Source organism: Aquarana catesbeiana, linkage group LG06 (genome assembly GCF_042186555.1).
Source record: "Aquarana catesbeiana isolate 2022-GZ linkage group LG06, ASM4218655v1, whole genome shotgun sequence".
Classification (NCBI taxonomy): Eukaryota; Metazoa; Chordata; class Amphibia; order Anura; family Ranidae; genus Aquarana; species Aquarana catesbeiana.
Genome location: NC_133329.1, coordinates 151,318,416 through 151,335,908, shown reverse-complemented (window position 1 = coordinate 151,335,908; position 17,493 = coordinate 151,318,416). Strand labels below are relative to the sequence as shown.

Genomic DNA, 17,493 nt, shown 5'->3' with positions numbered 1-17,493 from the left:
CACTGGAAAGATTTCTGTCCAAATTGAATCAGAATGACAGAAATATATCTCTTACTTGGCAGATTGACGAAAAACAAATACAGTTTCTAGATTTAGAAATTCATATTGAAAATGATAAACTTTTCACTAAAACGCATTTCAAAGAGGTGGCGAGAAACAGCTATCTACCCATCACTAGCTGTCATCACAAACCATGGCTGTTTAATATTCCAAAGGGTCAGCTAGTCAGAATCAGACGCTATTGTACTAAGGACTCAGACTTTAAGATACAGGCTGATCTTATTGGCAAGAGATTTATCGCGAAAGGATATACCCCAGAATTTGTCAATAAACAAATTCAATCGGTACAATCTCTTGACAGGTCTCTGATGATTCATGTTGATAAAAAAGTCTCAACTAGTATTGGAAGCACCAGCTTTAGTCCTTGACTTCAATGTACAGCATAAAGACCTAGAAAAAATATTTAAGAAACACTGGCATATCCTGAAAGGTGATAAAAACCTTCAAAGCGTTTTATCAGATAGACCAGTAATTCTATACAAATGTGCCACCACACTAAGAGATCTAATTGTGAAATATGTAGTGGACCCTCCCTCTAATAGTCCCTTTTCTTTCTTTAATGGAAAAGGATTTTTGCCATGCAAATATTGTTTTGCATGTCAGCATTCAAAAAAATTTCAAGGGAAGAAGACCGAGTTTCTGGCAACAAGCACTGGACATACACACCCCATCAACGATTTCATCAGCTGCCACACAGAGGGTGTTGTATATGTCTTACAATGTTCTTGTAAACTACAATATGTAGGAAGAACGAAAAGAGCATTAAGAGTCAGAATTAAAGAGCATGTTCAAAACATTATGAAAGCATTTCCAAAACACAATGTATCGAGGCATTTCGCTGCAGCCCACAACAGTAATCCAACTGAAATTACCTTTTGGGGCATAGACAGATATCACAAATCCTGGAGGGGGGATCATAAAATTAGAAGCATTAGTCAGAAAGAATGCCAATGGATTTATAAACTGAACACACTTGCACCCAAAGGGTTAAATATAGACTTCGATTTGAATTGTTTTATTAGTGATTTTTGATTTTAATTTTGTTATTGTCTATGTGAACCTTTTACGCAATTTCCGGTACGCTTCCCCCTTTTTTCAACTCTAGACTTCTTTTCATTTTTAAACTTCAGATTGTTTGGTATTTATGACGGCCCTTTGTTCATTATTAAGATGTATGGAATAGGTTTAGTTTATTTTATTATAATTTTATTAGTTATTTTAATTAGCCATGAGTGACTGTTGCACTGTGGATATAGGTTGAAATGCAGTTACCTAAATCACCACAAGATGTCCACAGTAAGTGTTTTTTCAATCTGTTGGAACAGACATCATTGTCTTTTTAGTTTTCGTTTCATTTTTCTATTTAGTAATTTTTATGTACACTACTACTATTTTTAACATTTTTTAATTTTTAATCTAAAGCACTTAATTTGCCCTAATTTAAACTTTTTAAACTGACCGCTGTAGTAATACATATCCAGATTATCCTTGGGCTCCATTAAAATGGCGTCCGTGCTACTTCCTGTCCCACCATTATAAATGAACTGATGAACTGATTGCTTAGCCAATCAGATTCCCTGAGGAAGTCACGAGGGTGCGTGACGTAACGCGTAGGATACATGTGAGCCGACGCAACCGGAAGACATCACCTTTGACCCGGTTGTTTTTGTCGCGGACCGGAAGTTTCATAGTAGGTGACGGCGGTATGCCATTCAGTGCTGTGCTGTACCTTTTGAATGTCCTGTACAGCGGTTTTTAATAAACTGGATTTTTTTTTACCATTACTACACAATTGGAGGCCCCCTTTTTTTCCTCTTTTCTCTCTATATACCACCCGGACTTGGAGGTGAGCCTGACCCAGCTCTACTATCAATTTACCTCGGCCGGAGACATCCATTGGTCTTCACTGTTGTCTACCATCTCGATCATTAAGGCTTTTACTTATGCCTGTTGATGTAAGGGCTCTGTGAGCACACTCCTGTATCATCTACTGTTACCTACCACATGTATGGAGAAGATCTATCAACACATATGCTCAACGTTCACACTCAAATGTTTTTGATTTTTGGACTCATTTACTGATTGACTCTTTTTATTGGGATTTTCACCATATTTTTGTGGTTTTTCACTATTTTTGACCACCTACATATTTTTTGGCACTAATTAGTTTAATTTTTACATGTTCACATTGTTTTGAGCCTCTTATCTGGCTATATAGCATTTAGGAGTTTAACTCTAAGGCCTCTTTCACACGGATGATCCGTATGTCCGTTTTTCATCCATCCGTTTTCGGATGAAAAACGGACATACAGTCATCCCTATGGAGCGTCGGATGTCAGCGGTGACATGTCCGCTGACATCCGACCCCGCTCCGATCCGAAAAGTGTAACGGAGGAAAAACCTACTTTTCCCTCCGTTTTCGGATCGGATCGGATGACGACGGACACTACGGACCGTCATCATCCGATCCCCCCATAGGGGAGAGCGGCGCTCTGACAGGTCCGTCGCTGCACAGCGTGCAGCGATGCACCTGTCATCTTCCTGCTCAGCGGGGATCGGCGGAGCGATCCCCGCTGAGCCAGCGTGTGTTCACGGGGCGGATCATGACTGATCTGCCCCGTGTGAAAGAGGCCTAACATTTTTTCACAAGGCTATTTATATTATATATATTTTTTCATACCATTAGTAATCACTATTGATGTATTGTTTTGCACGAAATCACTCTTTTCTTTATATTTTCCATTGGTAGATTGGTGTATACCACTAGATTTTGCAGCACTACACACACTTTCACATTTTCACTTTTTAGTAGCGCAGAGGTCCCTTATTATTGTTTTCACATGTGCTGACTGCTGACCCAACTCGATCACTGCCCCAGTGACCAAGGAAACCATAGCGAAACCATGTGCCTCTTGACTTCTCCTTCCTCTGCACTGCTGCTGTGGTTGAGCGCCACCTGCAGTGGAGAAAATAGACTGCATCTGACTACAAGTTGCCTCTGAAACTGGTTGATCCAACGTAGCAGAGTTAGGTGGATGGCCCTTAGCTTGAGAAATTTGATGGAAAGTCTGGACTCTCTCAAAGACCATCTCCCTTGGATCATTGCTGTCCCTAGGACATCACTCTAGCCCAGCAGTCTGGCATCTGTCATGAGGACTGTCTAGGTTAACAGGAGAAAGAACTTTCCCTACTTAAGTGCAGCACAGATATCCTGACCTTGAGACATAGGCACATGGACCTGAGGGAGCTCATCCCATGTAGTCAGCAAATTGAGCTGCAAAGCCCTGGAGTAAAACTGGACAAACATCACCGCCTCGATTGAGGCATAAGGCCCAGAAAGATCATTTAAAATCAGACCGCAGGATGGTTTTTGGAGTGTAGAGCCTGGACATGACCTCTGAGAGTCAACACTCATTCCCGGGGCAGAAAAACCGAGGCTTGGGCTGTTTGCAAAACTTAGCCCAGGTATTGCAAGTGGTGGGTTGGATCCAACACAGATTTCTGTAAGATGAGACTCTTTAAGCTTTTCTGAAGCTCTAAAGTGTCTGTATTGTCTGCCACACATTGGTTACCTGGGCTGGGGCAGAGTGATCCTTAAAGAGAAGGAAATCCAGATATCTGATAATGTATCTCAGATCAATTCCACAGTGGGAGGATCATGTTGTCTGACCTTAGCCAGTTTTCAAACAGCACATTCTGTACTAAAAAATTAACTGTCAAGGACCTATTATGTCTTGGGAAAGGATCCATACTGGTGATTTTAGGTCCAGTATGTGGAGATGGTGTTAACCTCAAAGAGGAGGACACTTCCTCCAGCAAATCCTTTATTGTTTCTTTAAGCAGGGAGAGATCAAGGGTGACTGCCCACCCTCCTGGGAGATTTCACTTTCCACTTCCCCATCTTCCTTCCCCTTCTTAGGAAGGAGAGAGCAGAGGGAGCCTCTGCTCTTGTGCACAGCTCTGTATCGAGAGATAATTTTAAGGGGGGCTGCATGCAGAAGGATTTTTACCTTAATGAATAAAAGGCCTTCAAGTAAAAACAACCTTTAGCCTACACTCTTTTTAACTGTCCATTGAATACCCTATTTAAATGGAGCAGTAAAACTGGGTAATAATATCTTTCCAAGTAACGCTATCTAATGTTATTGTAGTTTAGCGAGCCCTACCTCCAGGTCCCTTTGAGTTGGTTTCCCACATCGTCTTTCTATTTCCTCTTCATGTTTCAGCATTATCTGTAACTGCTCCTCTGGTGTTAATGGTGTGCTGTTTAAATGAATTTTGGAGTCTGTCTGTGGAAGGTTTTCTGTCACAGACAATGGTTCTTTAGCATTATCCTTGAGCACTAGAGACCTGGGTAGTAAAAAAAAACAAAACAATAATTATTAATTTGCTGCTTAATAAAATCAATGAATATTGTCCCTGTAATATGGGGTAAAGTAGCATTGTTTCTGGGATTAATAGAGGTTACTGAATGATGAGAACAGTGGTGTGAAAACAAAATGATATCTCGGATTACTGGAGTCAAAGGACTATTTTGCCATCATATCTGATGCTCTAGAATTGTATACACTTTTTGTAATGTTAAACTATGTTGTAAGTACCACATGGGGAAAAGATGTATCTCAGCGCATATTTGGACAGAACCTGCTCTACTGGCCATTGATAAGAGGGGTCTATAGGCCTTTTAGTACATTGCCGTTCTTGAAATCATTAGGAAAAGTGGAAGCCCCTCGTGCATAGAAATGGTAGGCCTCAAGCTTAAAGCGGTATTAAATCCTAAACTAAAAATTTAATATATTGCAATTTACCAATAACTGGATGTGGTGGCTGCATTTGCTTCCTTTTTTTTTTACTTTTTTCTTTCTGTTTTTACCTGGTGATCCAGCCAGTAACACACCTTCTGTATTAGAGTACCCCTATTCTGGATGAAGAAGCACAGGGGCATCTTTGGACAGCAGAGTTGTCAGTCTGAGGGATGGGAGTGTTATGCCGCGTACACACGAGCGGACTTTCTATCCTACTTGGTCCGGCACACTTTCCGACGGACTTTGTCCGCCAGGTGCGCCGGACTTTAAAACGAACGGACTTGCCCACACACGCCGGGATTTTCCGGCGGGCTAAGTCCGCCCGTCTTTCCGACGGACTTTCGCCGGAGTTCCGGCGGACTTTCAGAATGAACGGACTTGCCCACACACGGACAAGTCCGTTCATTTTGAACGTGACTCAGGTGCGACGGGACTAGAGAAGGATGTCAATCTTGCCGCTTTTATCGGCGAGATTGACACCTTGCTAGCCCCGTCGCGGGGCATACCAGGCCCTTAGGTCTGGTATGGATTATAAAGGGGAACCCCGCTACGCCGAAAAAACGGCGTGGGGTCCCCCTAAAATCCATACCAGACCCCGATCCGAGCACGCAGCCTGGCCGGTCAGGAAAGGGGGTGGGGACGAGCGAGCGCCCCCCCCCCTCCTGAACCGTACCAGGCCGCATGCCCTCAACATGGGGGGTGGGTGCTTTGGGGGAGGGGGGCGCCCTGCGCCCCCCCCCCCCCAAAGCACCTTGTCCCCATGTTGATGAGGACAAGGGCCTCTTCCCGACAACCCTGGCCGTTGGTTGTCGGGGTCTGCGGGCGGGGGCTTATCGGAATCTGGGAGCCCCCTTTAATAAGGGGGCCCCCAGATCCCGGCCCCCCACCCTATGTAAATGAGTATGGGGTACATGGTACCCCTACCCATTTACCTAGGAAAAAAGTGTAAGTAATAAAACACACTACACAGGTTTTTAAAATATTTTATTAAACAGCTCCGGGGGGGGATCTTCCTCCGGCTTCGGGGGTCTTCTTCCGGCTTCGGGGGTCCCTCCGCTTCATCTTCTCCCGGCGTCCGGTTGGTTCTTCTCCGCTCTCCGGCCTCTTCTCCCGGTGTCGCAGGTCTTCGGCCGGCCCCTCCGCTCTCTTCATGTAGCTCTATTGCGAGCGGAGGTCCGGACTTCTGGGCTTCTTGGCTTCTTGGCTTCTCTTCTCTTCTCTTCCCCCAGATGTTGACACGACGCTCTCTCCGGCTGGACTGGTCTCTGAGGGCTGCGTTGTGACTTATATAGGCGGAGACCCCGCCCCCATATGATGTCACAGTCCCTGGGCATGCTGGGACTGTGACGTTTTAGGGGGCGTGGTCGACCACGCCCCCTAAAACGTCACAGTCCCAGCATGCCCAGGGACTGTGACATCATATGGGGGCGGGGTCTCCGCCTATATAAGTCACAACGCAGCCCTCAGAGACCAGTCCAGCCGGAGAGAGCGTCGTGTCAACATCTGGGGGAAGAGAAGAGAAGAGAAGCCAAGAAGCCAAGAAGCCCAGAAGTCCGGACCTCCGCTCGCAATAGAGCTACATGAAGAGAGCGGAGGGGCCGGCCGAAGACCTGCGACACCGGGAGAAGAGGCCGGAGAGCGGAGAAGAACCAACCGGACGCCGGGAGAAGATGAAGCGGAGGGACCCCCGAAGCCGGAAGAAGACCCCCGAAGCCGGAGGAAGATCCCCCCCGGAGCTGTTTAATAAAATATTTTAAAAACCTGTGTAGTGTGTTTTATTACTTACACTTTTTTCCTAGGTAAATGGGTAGGGGTACCATGTACCCCATACTCATTTACATAGGGTGGGGGGCCGGGATCTGGGGGCCCCCTTATTAAAGGGGGCTCCCAGATTCCGATAAGCCCCCGCCCGCAGACCCCGACAACCAACGGCCAGGGTTGTCGGGAAGAGGCCCTTGTCCTCATCAACATGGGGACAAGGTGCTTTGGGGGGGGGGGGCGCAGGGCGCCCCCCTCCCCCAAAGCACCCACCCCCCATGTTGAGGGCATGCGGCCTGGTACGGTTCAGGAGGGGGGGGGGCGCTCGCTCGTCCCCACCCCCTTTCCTGACCGGCCAGGCTGCGTGCTCGGATCGGGGTCTGGTATGGATTTTAGGGGGACCCCACGCCGTTTTTTCGGCGTAGCGGGGTTCCCCTTTATAATCCATACCAGACCTAAGGGCCTGGTATGCCCCGCGCTCGCCGCAATAGGAAGATTTGTTTTTCCTATTGCAGCGAGCGCGAGATGCAATACCATCCCCTCGTGTCGTATTTGGTCCGTCGGACCAGCCTACACACGAGCGGGCTTTCCGTCGGACCAGCACACACACGAGCGGACTTTCCGCCCGAAACTGAGTCCGACGGAAAGATTTCAAACATGTTTAAAATCTAGGTCCGGCGGGCTTTTGGGAAGAAGTCCGCCGGAAAAGTCCGCCGCCGCCCACACATGGGCGGATTGTCCGGCACACTCTGGTCCGCCGGACCAAGTATGCCGGAAAGTCCGACCGTGTGTACGCGGCATTATATGTTCCAGCAGATTTAGATACACTAAAAAACGGTGGCCAACCTCTAACTTTCACTGCACTTACACAAGCAGTTGCAGCAACAGTTTTTTCCTTTTGGGATAAAAGCTTTAAATAAATGAAAGCTGATGATTGAAAGCACCCGTGTCAGTGATCACCAAGTGAAAATAAAGGAAAGAAAGTCTAAAAAAACAGAAAACTAATGCTACCATCACATCTAAGAATTGGCTTAAATATAATAAATGTTTGCTTTTGGGTTTAATATCACTTTAAATTTGCTTGAAAGAGAGGTGCTCCTTGTTCTATAGCAACCGATGATATTAATCCCCTTAATTTTCCCAGGAAAGTGTGTGAATCGAAAATGAAAATTGGTTTGCAGCTAGAAGGCCCGTTTCACACTGGGGCGGTTTGCAGGCACTATTGTGCTAAAAACAGAGCCTGCAAACTGACCCGAAACAGCCGCTGCTGTCTCTCCAGTGTGAAAGCCCAGAGGGCTTTCACACTGAATCGGTGCGTTAGCAGGATGGGAAAAAAAGTCCTGCTAGCAGCATCTTCAGAGTGGTGAAGGAGCGGTGTATACACCGCTCCTTCACCGCTCCTGCCCATTGAAACCAATGGGACGGCGTAGCTATACAGCCGGCAAAGCGCCTCTGTAGAGGCGCTTTGCGGTGGTTTTTAACCCCTTTCTCGGCCGCTAGCGGGGGGGAAAACCGCCCCCGCTAGCGGCCGAATACCGGCGGTAAAGCGCCGCTAACAATAGCGATGCTTTACCGCCGACGCCGCCCCTGCCCCAGTGTGAAAGGGGCTGAAAAAAAGCACAATTTCCGGTGGGTAAAGTCTTGTGTTTTTTATGTACAAAAACATGGTAAGTGGAAGTGAAGGTATACTTTGTTCTCATTTCAATTTTTTTTTTACTGTCAGTGAAACCATGGAAGCTTTTAGTAAGTGAATAAACTTGCTTCAGTAGCCTTCTTGGCAAAAAAGAAGAAAAAAAAATGGGCATATGCTGGTTACGATATATGTAGAATTCATTACATGGATTTATGTATACCAGCTACACTACTGATCTTTCTGCCCATAATAAAAGTTGGCTAATTTATTTTAGGTACTTATATAGCGCCGTCAATTTACGCAGCGCTTTTACATATATAAATTGTACATTAACATCAGTCCCTACCCTCAAGGAGCTTACAATCTAAGGTCCCTAACTCACATTCATACATACTAGGGACAATTTAGACAGGATCCAATTAGCCTATCAGCATGTCTTTGGCGTGTGGGAGGAACCAGAGTAGCCGGGAGGAAACCCACGCAGGCACAGGGAGAACATGCAAACTCCAGGCAGATAGTGTCATGGTTGGGATTCGAAACCAGCAACCCTTCTTACTGCTAGGCGAAAGTGCTATCCACTACACCACTGTGCCACCCTAATATATATTATAATCATAAAAAACAATTCCAATGCTTAAAAAAAACATAATTTAAGTGAAAGTGTTAAGTGGGAACCTAGCTTTTGGACAACTTTGGTTAAGGTCTGGTTCACACTAGTGTGATTTCTGATGCAACTTGAGATGCACAGAATCACATGACAATGGGAGTCACATTGTTTTCAATGGTGCATTTTCACATCAATTTCATAGAGTTTAATGGAATCACATAGAAATTGCATGTTTGGCCTGATTCACACTAGTGCAATGCGTTTTTGAGGCACTATTACATAGTGCAACTTGTGAGTAATTTTAACGTGATTTTACTCCTTTCGATCTTACATAGTTAGGTTGTAAAAAATCCATTTAGTTCAGCCAAAAAATAAATAAACAAACAAATAAAATAATAATAATAATAATACAATCCCATATACACAATCCTTAACCTACAGTTGATCCAGAGAAAAGCAAAAAAACCCAAACAAAGCATTCTCCAATTTGCTACAGCAGGAGAAAAAATTCCTTCCTAATCCCCGAGAGGCTTAGGAAGGATTTTCCCTGGATCAACTTTACCTATATATATATATGTTAGTACCCAGTTATATTCTGTACATTTAGGAAAGAATCCAGGCTTTTTTAAAGCAATCTATTGAACTTTACAGAACCACCTCTGGAGGGAGTCTATTCACATTCTTTGATAACGCCCTGGGGGAGGGGCGAAACGCATTGACGTAACATCCTGCCTACGCCTGCTAACCAGTGACATCACTTCCTGGAGTTGGTGGAACGCACGCCGTTCAGCGGCGAACACCGACCTAGTATCTGAATGCCTGCTCTGCACGCCGGTCCCGTGAGTAGCGCACATATGCGCAGGTGACCCCACAGTATCAAAAGGTTTTACACTATATGTTTTCTCTTTTCTTTTGGTGGAATGCGAGTTTTATGGTCCTAAAAGTCTCCTCCTAACCATCATCAATATCAGCATACCTTCTTGCCCTGACTTATCATATGGATGAAAAAGTTGGAAGTCTGCTGAGTGTCCTTTTGTGAAGGAACTTTTTGATCCAATAGATACTCTGTCATTTGCAAATTGCAAATTTTGATTCAACTGACTTTTTGGTTTATATTATTTTAATTGTTTTGGTGTATATTCCTCATAGGGACTCACTTTATTGGTATTTATGATCACGAATATATTTAGATGATATATATTTTCTGTATCAGTATAGCGATACTTCTAGTTGCATAGTGTTTGGGTGTTTATACGTCTTCGGATTATCCATCCAAACCGCATCACTCATTATACCTTTTATCACATTACAGTCACCCTATTTGTTAGTGTATTTGTGTACAATTTCACCCGGCACACAGTAAATTGTGTAAGATTCAATTTTTTATTTTATTTTTGTTTTTCTCATATTTACAACTATTTGTATAGTGCATTTATCATTTGATTTTGGCATATAATAATTTTTTTTTTTTTTTGATTATTTGGTGAGTTGCCAGCGCAGATTGTCGTTTATATATTACTAAAGTGTCAGCACTTTTATCTAGCAGCTGCAACAGGATAGTTTGATTTTTGAAGTTTATTATTTTAATATAAATTTATTTGCGAGCGCTGTTTTGGATGTATTTATATTCCACATTTTCACAGCTCTTACTGTGAAGAAACTTTTCCGTATTTGGAGATGAAATCATTTTTCCTCTTTACGTAAAGAGTGCCCCCTTGTCCTCTGTAATGTCCTTAAAGTGGTTGTAAATCCTTACAGACCACTTTTTATTACAGGTAAGCCTGTAATGAGGCTTACCTGTAGCTACCCAGGATATCTCCTAAACCGTGCAGGTTTAGGAGATATCCCCTGTATTTGCATGTGCCGGCACATGCACACTGAAGCAAACTGCAGCAATGGCACGTATGTGCCATTTGCTTCAGTGAGTGTGGCGTTACCGGCAGGAGTGAAGTCATCGGGGCTCCGCACAATCACAGCGCCGGAGCCGCAATACCTGGAAGTAACCTCCGGGAGTGATGTCGCCAGCCGGTGCTGTGTACAGGCACCGCAGCGAGGGCTTCAATCTCAGGCGAGTATTACATAATGAGCTAGTATACTATGCATACTAGCTCATTATGCCTTTGCAGGTGTTAGTTTTTAGGTTTTTTTTTTTTCAAAGTGGGTTTACAACCAATTTAAAGTGAATAGCTCAACACCAAGTTTACTATATGGACAACTTATGTATTTGTGCATGTTGTTCATATCCCCCCCTTATCTCCTCTTCTCAAGAGGGAATAAATTCGCTCTAATCTTTCTGATCTTAATGCTATTTCATCTCTAGTAGTCAGTCTCTGCTGCTACTTTGCTGGAAGGAGAAATCGCTTTTAAAATTACATCAGTGATGTGTGTGTGATTTCTGTGCGATTCCATGGATCTCTATGGGGGCAAAATTGCATTGGAATCGCATGAAAGTAGCACAGGAAGCTTTTTTTTTTAAAAAATAACCTCCTTGATGAGTCGGGGCACCATTAAAAACAATGCTATTCTGCTTGTCATGTGATTATGTGGGACTAAAATCGCATCAGAAATCACACTAGCGTGAGGCAGGCCTTAATGTGATTCTGATGCGAAGTGTAAAGCGATTTCATGTTTTTGAAGCCTGTGACACCTTTTACTGAACTCAAGCATCTGGGATGCTGCCTGTCCAATTGTTCACAAAACAGACACCCCCCACGCTTTGAAAAGGCCTCCCTTTATGCCATAGAACAGGGGTCCTCGACCCCATGGCCCTGGACCGGTGCTGGTCTGTGGCCTGTTGGGGGCCAGGCTGCATGGCTGGGGGTGGGCGGCAGGCGAGCTAGCCAGCACAACTTGCACTGCCACCATAGGTGTGCGCAGCCTAATGCATTAGGGTGTGCACCCTTAAGCTAAAACACACATGTATGTGTATGTATCTACATATATATGACCCCCGTCACACTGATCTCCCTGCTGGCACAGTGAAAGAGAAAAGGATAAACACTTCTCTTATGGCAGAGCCGGTAAGAGGAAGATCTTTCCCATGTTCCTGTTGCTACACAGAACAATAACACTAATGCACATGGGGGGATTAGGGTGTGCCTGGGCAAACCAGGCACACCCTGTGCGCACGCCTATGACTGCCACCCTCCCACCACCAGATGGTGTCCCCTTCTCCTAGCACAACTACTTCCTTCCCTCTCTGTAGTCTCCTTACCTATGGAGAAGACGGTGGAGAAGGAAGGAGAGCCGAGCCGGGCCGGCCTGGGGGTGACAGGCTGCACACGCCCACACCATCGGGAGGTGGCAGGTTGCACCAACACATGCTGCCTCCAAGTGACAAGCTGCACACACTCCTTCCTTCCTTGGAGGTAAAAGGCAACACCCACACCCATCTCCCCCAGGGGTAAAAGGCTGCACACCCCCCGGATTTAAAAGGCAGCACCAAACCATACACCCATCCGGCAACCCCCCCTGGTCTGCCATGAAGGGGTTGTCATCTCTGAAGGTCAGTCCCTGATGCCAGGGAGGTCGGGGACTGCTGCCATAGAGGACTTCAGAGCCTGAGTGCAACAAAATAAACTCTTTTTTGCCTCAAACGAGATGTGGGAGGGTGATTTTTTTTCCAGATTGAGGCTCAGGTTACTTCTGCTGGGATAGGTATCCAGAGCAGCTCTAAATAAGATATTGTTTCTTGAAGGGCATGCACAATAAGCACTTATCATATACTTTCTCCACAAGCCAATATTTTAACAAAAAAGTTCTCAATTTCTCAATGTTAACTGATAGGAGACTCATATGTGCAGATGGAAAACACACTGTAACCCATTTAGACAGTTGTGTAGGGCTGTCTGCATGAACTTGAAACACTCTACAAATAGAGCATTAGTGTAGAGCAGGGGTCTCCAAACTTTATAAGCAAAGGGCGAGTTTACTGTCCTTTAAGCTTTAGGGGGGGCAGACTGTGGCCAGTGGGAGTAGAAAATGCCCCAACAATAGTGCCCCATCATTGGTTTTAATGGGATAAGTAGTGCCCCATTATTGGCATCAATGGGAGAAATAGTGCCCCATTGTTGGCAGCAATAGAAGAAGAGTGCCCCATTGTTGGTAGCAATGGAAGAAGAATGCCCAATTGATGGTGTCAGTAGGGGGAATAGTGCCCCATCATTGATGTCCGTTGGTGAAATAGTGCCCCGAGGGCCAGATAAGGGCAAGCAAAGGGCCACATCCGGCCCCTGGGCCACAGCTTGGAGACCACTGGTGTAGAGTAAAGCTGGATTCCTTGCATTGCATTTAGTTCATTCCCCTAATGTTTGACACACTAACATCATGCCCATGGCAGGTTGTAATTCAGACCCTTCTAGAGAAAACCATGATTTGGAGAGTCTCTCTAAATGTTTATCTTTGGGATCTTTAAACACTGGCGCATCCTCTGCGGAAATAGTCAGTGTTTTACTAAGGTGGGACATTGCTGGATCAACGGTGGGAACAGTCCATCTTCCTAATAAAGAATTTCTTTCACAGTCAGCATACAGAACACCCAAAAACAGCGTGTGCATAGAAAAAGCTTTAGTAGTCTTGGGGCTTTTTAGGGGTCCTAGCACTTGTGGAAGCCACAGGCTGCTTCTCCATCTTTAGAATGGCATCATGCCTGGAATCAATAAGAGCCAAAATGATCTCTCCTAGTCTTGGAGGGCTACCAGCAATTCCTCAGAGATAATGTCATTCTGCAAAGATTTGTGGGACCCTTAATTAGATAGAACATCATACCCAAAGGCTAAGAGGCTGCATGCAGGTCAGAAAATGCTTCAGCAGGGGTAAGACACTGATGCACCCTTATATCTTCTGCAATTAGAGTCAGCAATTAAAACTGCAATCTGGTCCATTAAACCCTGCACAACTGTGGTGAAATCCTTCTGGGTTAAAACCAAAGAGGGGATCAACCCTGACATATCCAAACAGGACTCAAAGTAATGCGGGGATTCAAGCAGGAGACATCAATCTACCAGATCTGAGGCACCTGATATAGTAGGAGTTCTCCTCTTGTGTTTGCAATCCAACATGTTGCACTTCAAGCAAGGAAAGCTTAGCTCTAATAAAAAGGGAAAACCGTGAGCACTAATGAACTGCTGGAAAGAAGACACGTTTAAATGTCTGGAGGTAACCAGGTCACAGTCGGCAATAAGCATTGACGGGAGGTTGCTAGCGCATACTGAATGACAGTAAAAGTGTGCACAATTCTCCAACTGCACACAAGTAGCTTTCAGGGCTAGGCCCACATGACCTATTCATTTAAGAGTCTTCACAGACTGGGTCACACCAGAGGCTGTGTCACAGATCTGGACCTTGAAAGTGCTTTGTCGCTAACACTGTACACAGAGGTCTAGAAAGCACCACAAGTAAAGCCCAGTGCCTGAAGGCCACATTCCAGGCAGGGCCCTGATTGTGCAGTCCAGTGGGGTCCAGGTACAGCCTCCAAAGCTGTTTCTGGGGATACGCCATAAAAGTTAGCTGCATAAGAGACCAACTGAAGCAGTGTATACATTCTTGATAAAGATACAATCTTGATAAAGAAAAAAAGAAAATCCTGAAAAAAAGAAAAATGGCTAGTAAAAAACAGTTAAAGCAACATCAAACCTCAAAACATTACATTTCCTCACAGACTCCATGGCAGCCTACGTGTGGGTTAACCCCGCCTCCTCTCCAATGCTATAGGACCCCACTCCCATAAATTTGAGCCTACCGCTAGAGGCTGCGTTCCTTTTTTTCCCTCATTTGGACCTACAATAAGTGCACTTACGTTTATGGACGTCCAATCGATCAAGGTTAATGCCGGGCATACCCTTAACAGTGTCAAGATAGCCCAGGGCCCAGTCATGGGCATTTGCTTGGCTTCAGGCCTCTGTGTCCGGTGGTGGGGACGGCCTCTCTATGCCCAGGCGCTGATCGGCTGGCAGGTCTGAACATTTCTTTTTTCATGGCAGCTAGTTTGTGTTTGTACATTTGTCCTGTTTGTCTTCCCTCCCTTCCCCTCTCTATCCTCTATGGTGCCTGGAACGCAGGTGTGTTTCAGGACACGGCTCCCTCTTCCGGGCTTGCGGCTCCGATGCGCTTCTGCGCATGTACGATCCTTGGATGAAACTGAGGCTTGGATTCGCGCATGCACAGTACGGCCGGGGTCTCGGCAGTCGCGCAGGCGTGCTAGGCATGGCGGTGACGTCATTACGGCAGGATATTTAAATCCCTGTGAACCCCTGTCACACTGGGGATCACTGTGGGCACCTTGTGATAGCTTCTTCATGCACCAGAGTTCCTAGGTTAAGGTAAGCTGGCCTGGGGGTTTATGGTGCAGTCCTTCTCCAGGACGTACGTGTGTTCCTACAAGCTGCAGGATTGTCAACTATCGTCCGCCAGGGTGCCATGGACAAGTCACCACCTCTGTGCGGCCAGCCCCCACGCTCTAGGTACATGGAGTGTGTGAGGGTAGGGGGCCAGGTTCACGTTGGATGGTTGTATCCCCTAACGTGATGTGTTTTCTGCCCTTCTCCTTTTTAGCCCTTACAGGTCGGATCACCAGTTTATTGTCCAAGACAACAGGGACCTTGCCAGGCCGCAACGTCAACCTTCCTCATCTAGGTCCAGACGGGACTCTCCATCTAGGACCCATCAGCAGAGGAGATGTTCCCATTGCTCCTCCAGACACCACACCCACCGCCATGACAGCCGCTCTGATCGCAGAGCCTGCTGGGGATGTGGGACACGAGTCCCGGAGGGCAAGTCACTCTGTGATCAGTGTTAAGCCTGGGCGGTTGGGGAGAAAGACGGAGAACCAACAGATGGAGTCTCTTGTTAAGCGTGTGGTGCAGCAATCCCTAAAGGAATGGGGTACAACCTGCACGCAGAGCCAGTCCACCACTCTATCTGGCTCTGTGGCTGACGAGGCCCAGGAGGATCCAGGCCCATTCTAGCCTTATGCCTCCCCTGGCTCTTCAGACAGCGAATTGGAGGAGATAAATTTGTCGGTGCCTTCGACTTCAGCCTGGTTTCTCCACTAATTAAGGTGGTCAAAAGAGGCCCTCAAGTGAGAAGACCCTTCCACTCCTCTGGCTAAGCAGAGGAAGTTCTTTAAACATCTGGGAAAAGAACAATGAAATTTTCCGCTCCTTTCTGAATTGAAGGATATTATTGATGAGGAGTGGAGCAAGGTAGATAAGAAGACTTCTATGTCAAGCAAAACTTCCAGATTATACCCCTTCAAGGCAGAGGAAGTGAAACATCTGGAAAAACGCTCCCCTCATAGACGTAGCACTGATGAGTCTGGCTAAACACGTCACTCTTCCCTTAGAAGATGCTGTACCTTTCAAGGATGGGTTAGAGAGGAGAATAGACCAAGATCCCAAAAGAATTTACGGGTTAGCTGGTATGACTTGCAAACCCGCCTTGGCCCTCACAGCCATGCTGAAGGCTATGAAAGCCTGGACAGAGAATGTGGACTCTGTACTTAGAGGGGTCTCAGAAGAGCTGGCCAGGGGCTCAGCAGTTCTGGAATTGAAGCTGGCAGTGGCCATCCTGGGGGAAGCTTCAATCGACCTGATCTGTTTGTTGGCCCGGACTATGCTATCCTAGGTCACGGCTAAGCGAGTCTTATGGTTGAGCCTTTGGCTTGCTGATCCAGCATCTAAGCAGGCCTGGTGTAGGATTCTCTTTGAAGGACCCTCGTTGTTTGGTAACAGGCTGGATAGCACTATAGCCCAAGCCACGGGCTTCCTACCCCAGGATAGGCTTCTGTTTGGTCAGAAGAAGCCCCAACGTGTAAGACACAGTACTGAGCTTTCAAGAGAAGCACGCTCCTACAGGCCCAGCCAGGAATTTAGAAGGAATTGGAGCAGAGGTCAGACTTCTTTCCGAAAATCTCCAAAGAGCCAGGCATCTAGTGGACAAGAGCCAGCTAAGTCATTTTAAGATTGGGCCCGCCCAGGAGGGTCGGGTGGGGGCAAGTCTTCTTCTCTTCCGGCAGGTCTCGGTGGCTTCAATCTTGGATTACTGGATCATAAAGACGGTCTCCACAGGCCACACATGGTCCTTCATCAGTATTCCTCCCCCCCAGATTCATTTCTACCCTGCAACCACAGTCAGAAGAAAAGAAGCATGTGTTACTGACCTATGTGGATTCACTGCTAGTACAGGGAGCTGCGGTGCCTGTTACAAAAAACTAAGAGTTTCAGGGGGTATACTCCCCTCTCTTTCTTGTGCAGAAGAAAGAGGGTTCATGGCGCCCGGTGATAGACTTAACTTACCTATACAAGTTTATAATATCCGAAAAATTCAAAATGGAGATTTTGTTTACCATCCAACAAGCAGTGCAGCCAGGCGATTGGCTAATCTCAATCGATTTGAAAGATGCCTATTTTCATGTGCCTGTGGCGAAAGAATTCCACAAATACCTCCGGTTCAGAGTCGGGCAAGGTCTCCCTTTCAGGCTGACAACCTCACCCTGAGTCTTTTTGAAAGTTCTTCTGGCCATGGTGGCCCTCATCAGAACAAAGGGAATACCCTTGTACCACGATGGCCTCGTGTTACTGTCCCAGGACAAGGAGTGGCTGTTGATACACAGGGAGCAAGTTATCTCCACT

At 46.1% G+C, this 17,493-nt stretch overlaps 1 protein-coding gene across 2 annotated transcripts in view; it reads right to left on the bottom strand.

The window, feature by feature from the left end:
• DNAH3 (dynein axonemal heavy chain 3) overlaps positions 1-17,493 on the bottom strand; it is an 827,768-nt gene that overhangs the window by 669,447 nt on the left and 140,828 nt on the right. For both annotated transcript variants that reach the window (XM_073591059.1, XM_073591058.1), the window contains exon 5: positions 4,227-4,410. In XM_073591059.1, coding sequence (XP_073447160.1) covers positions 4,227-4,410 — 184 coding nt within the window. The remainder of the gene's footprint in view (positions 1-4,226; positions 4,411-17,493) is intronic.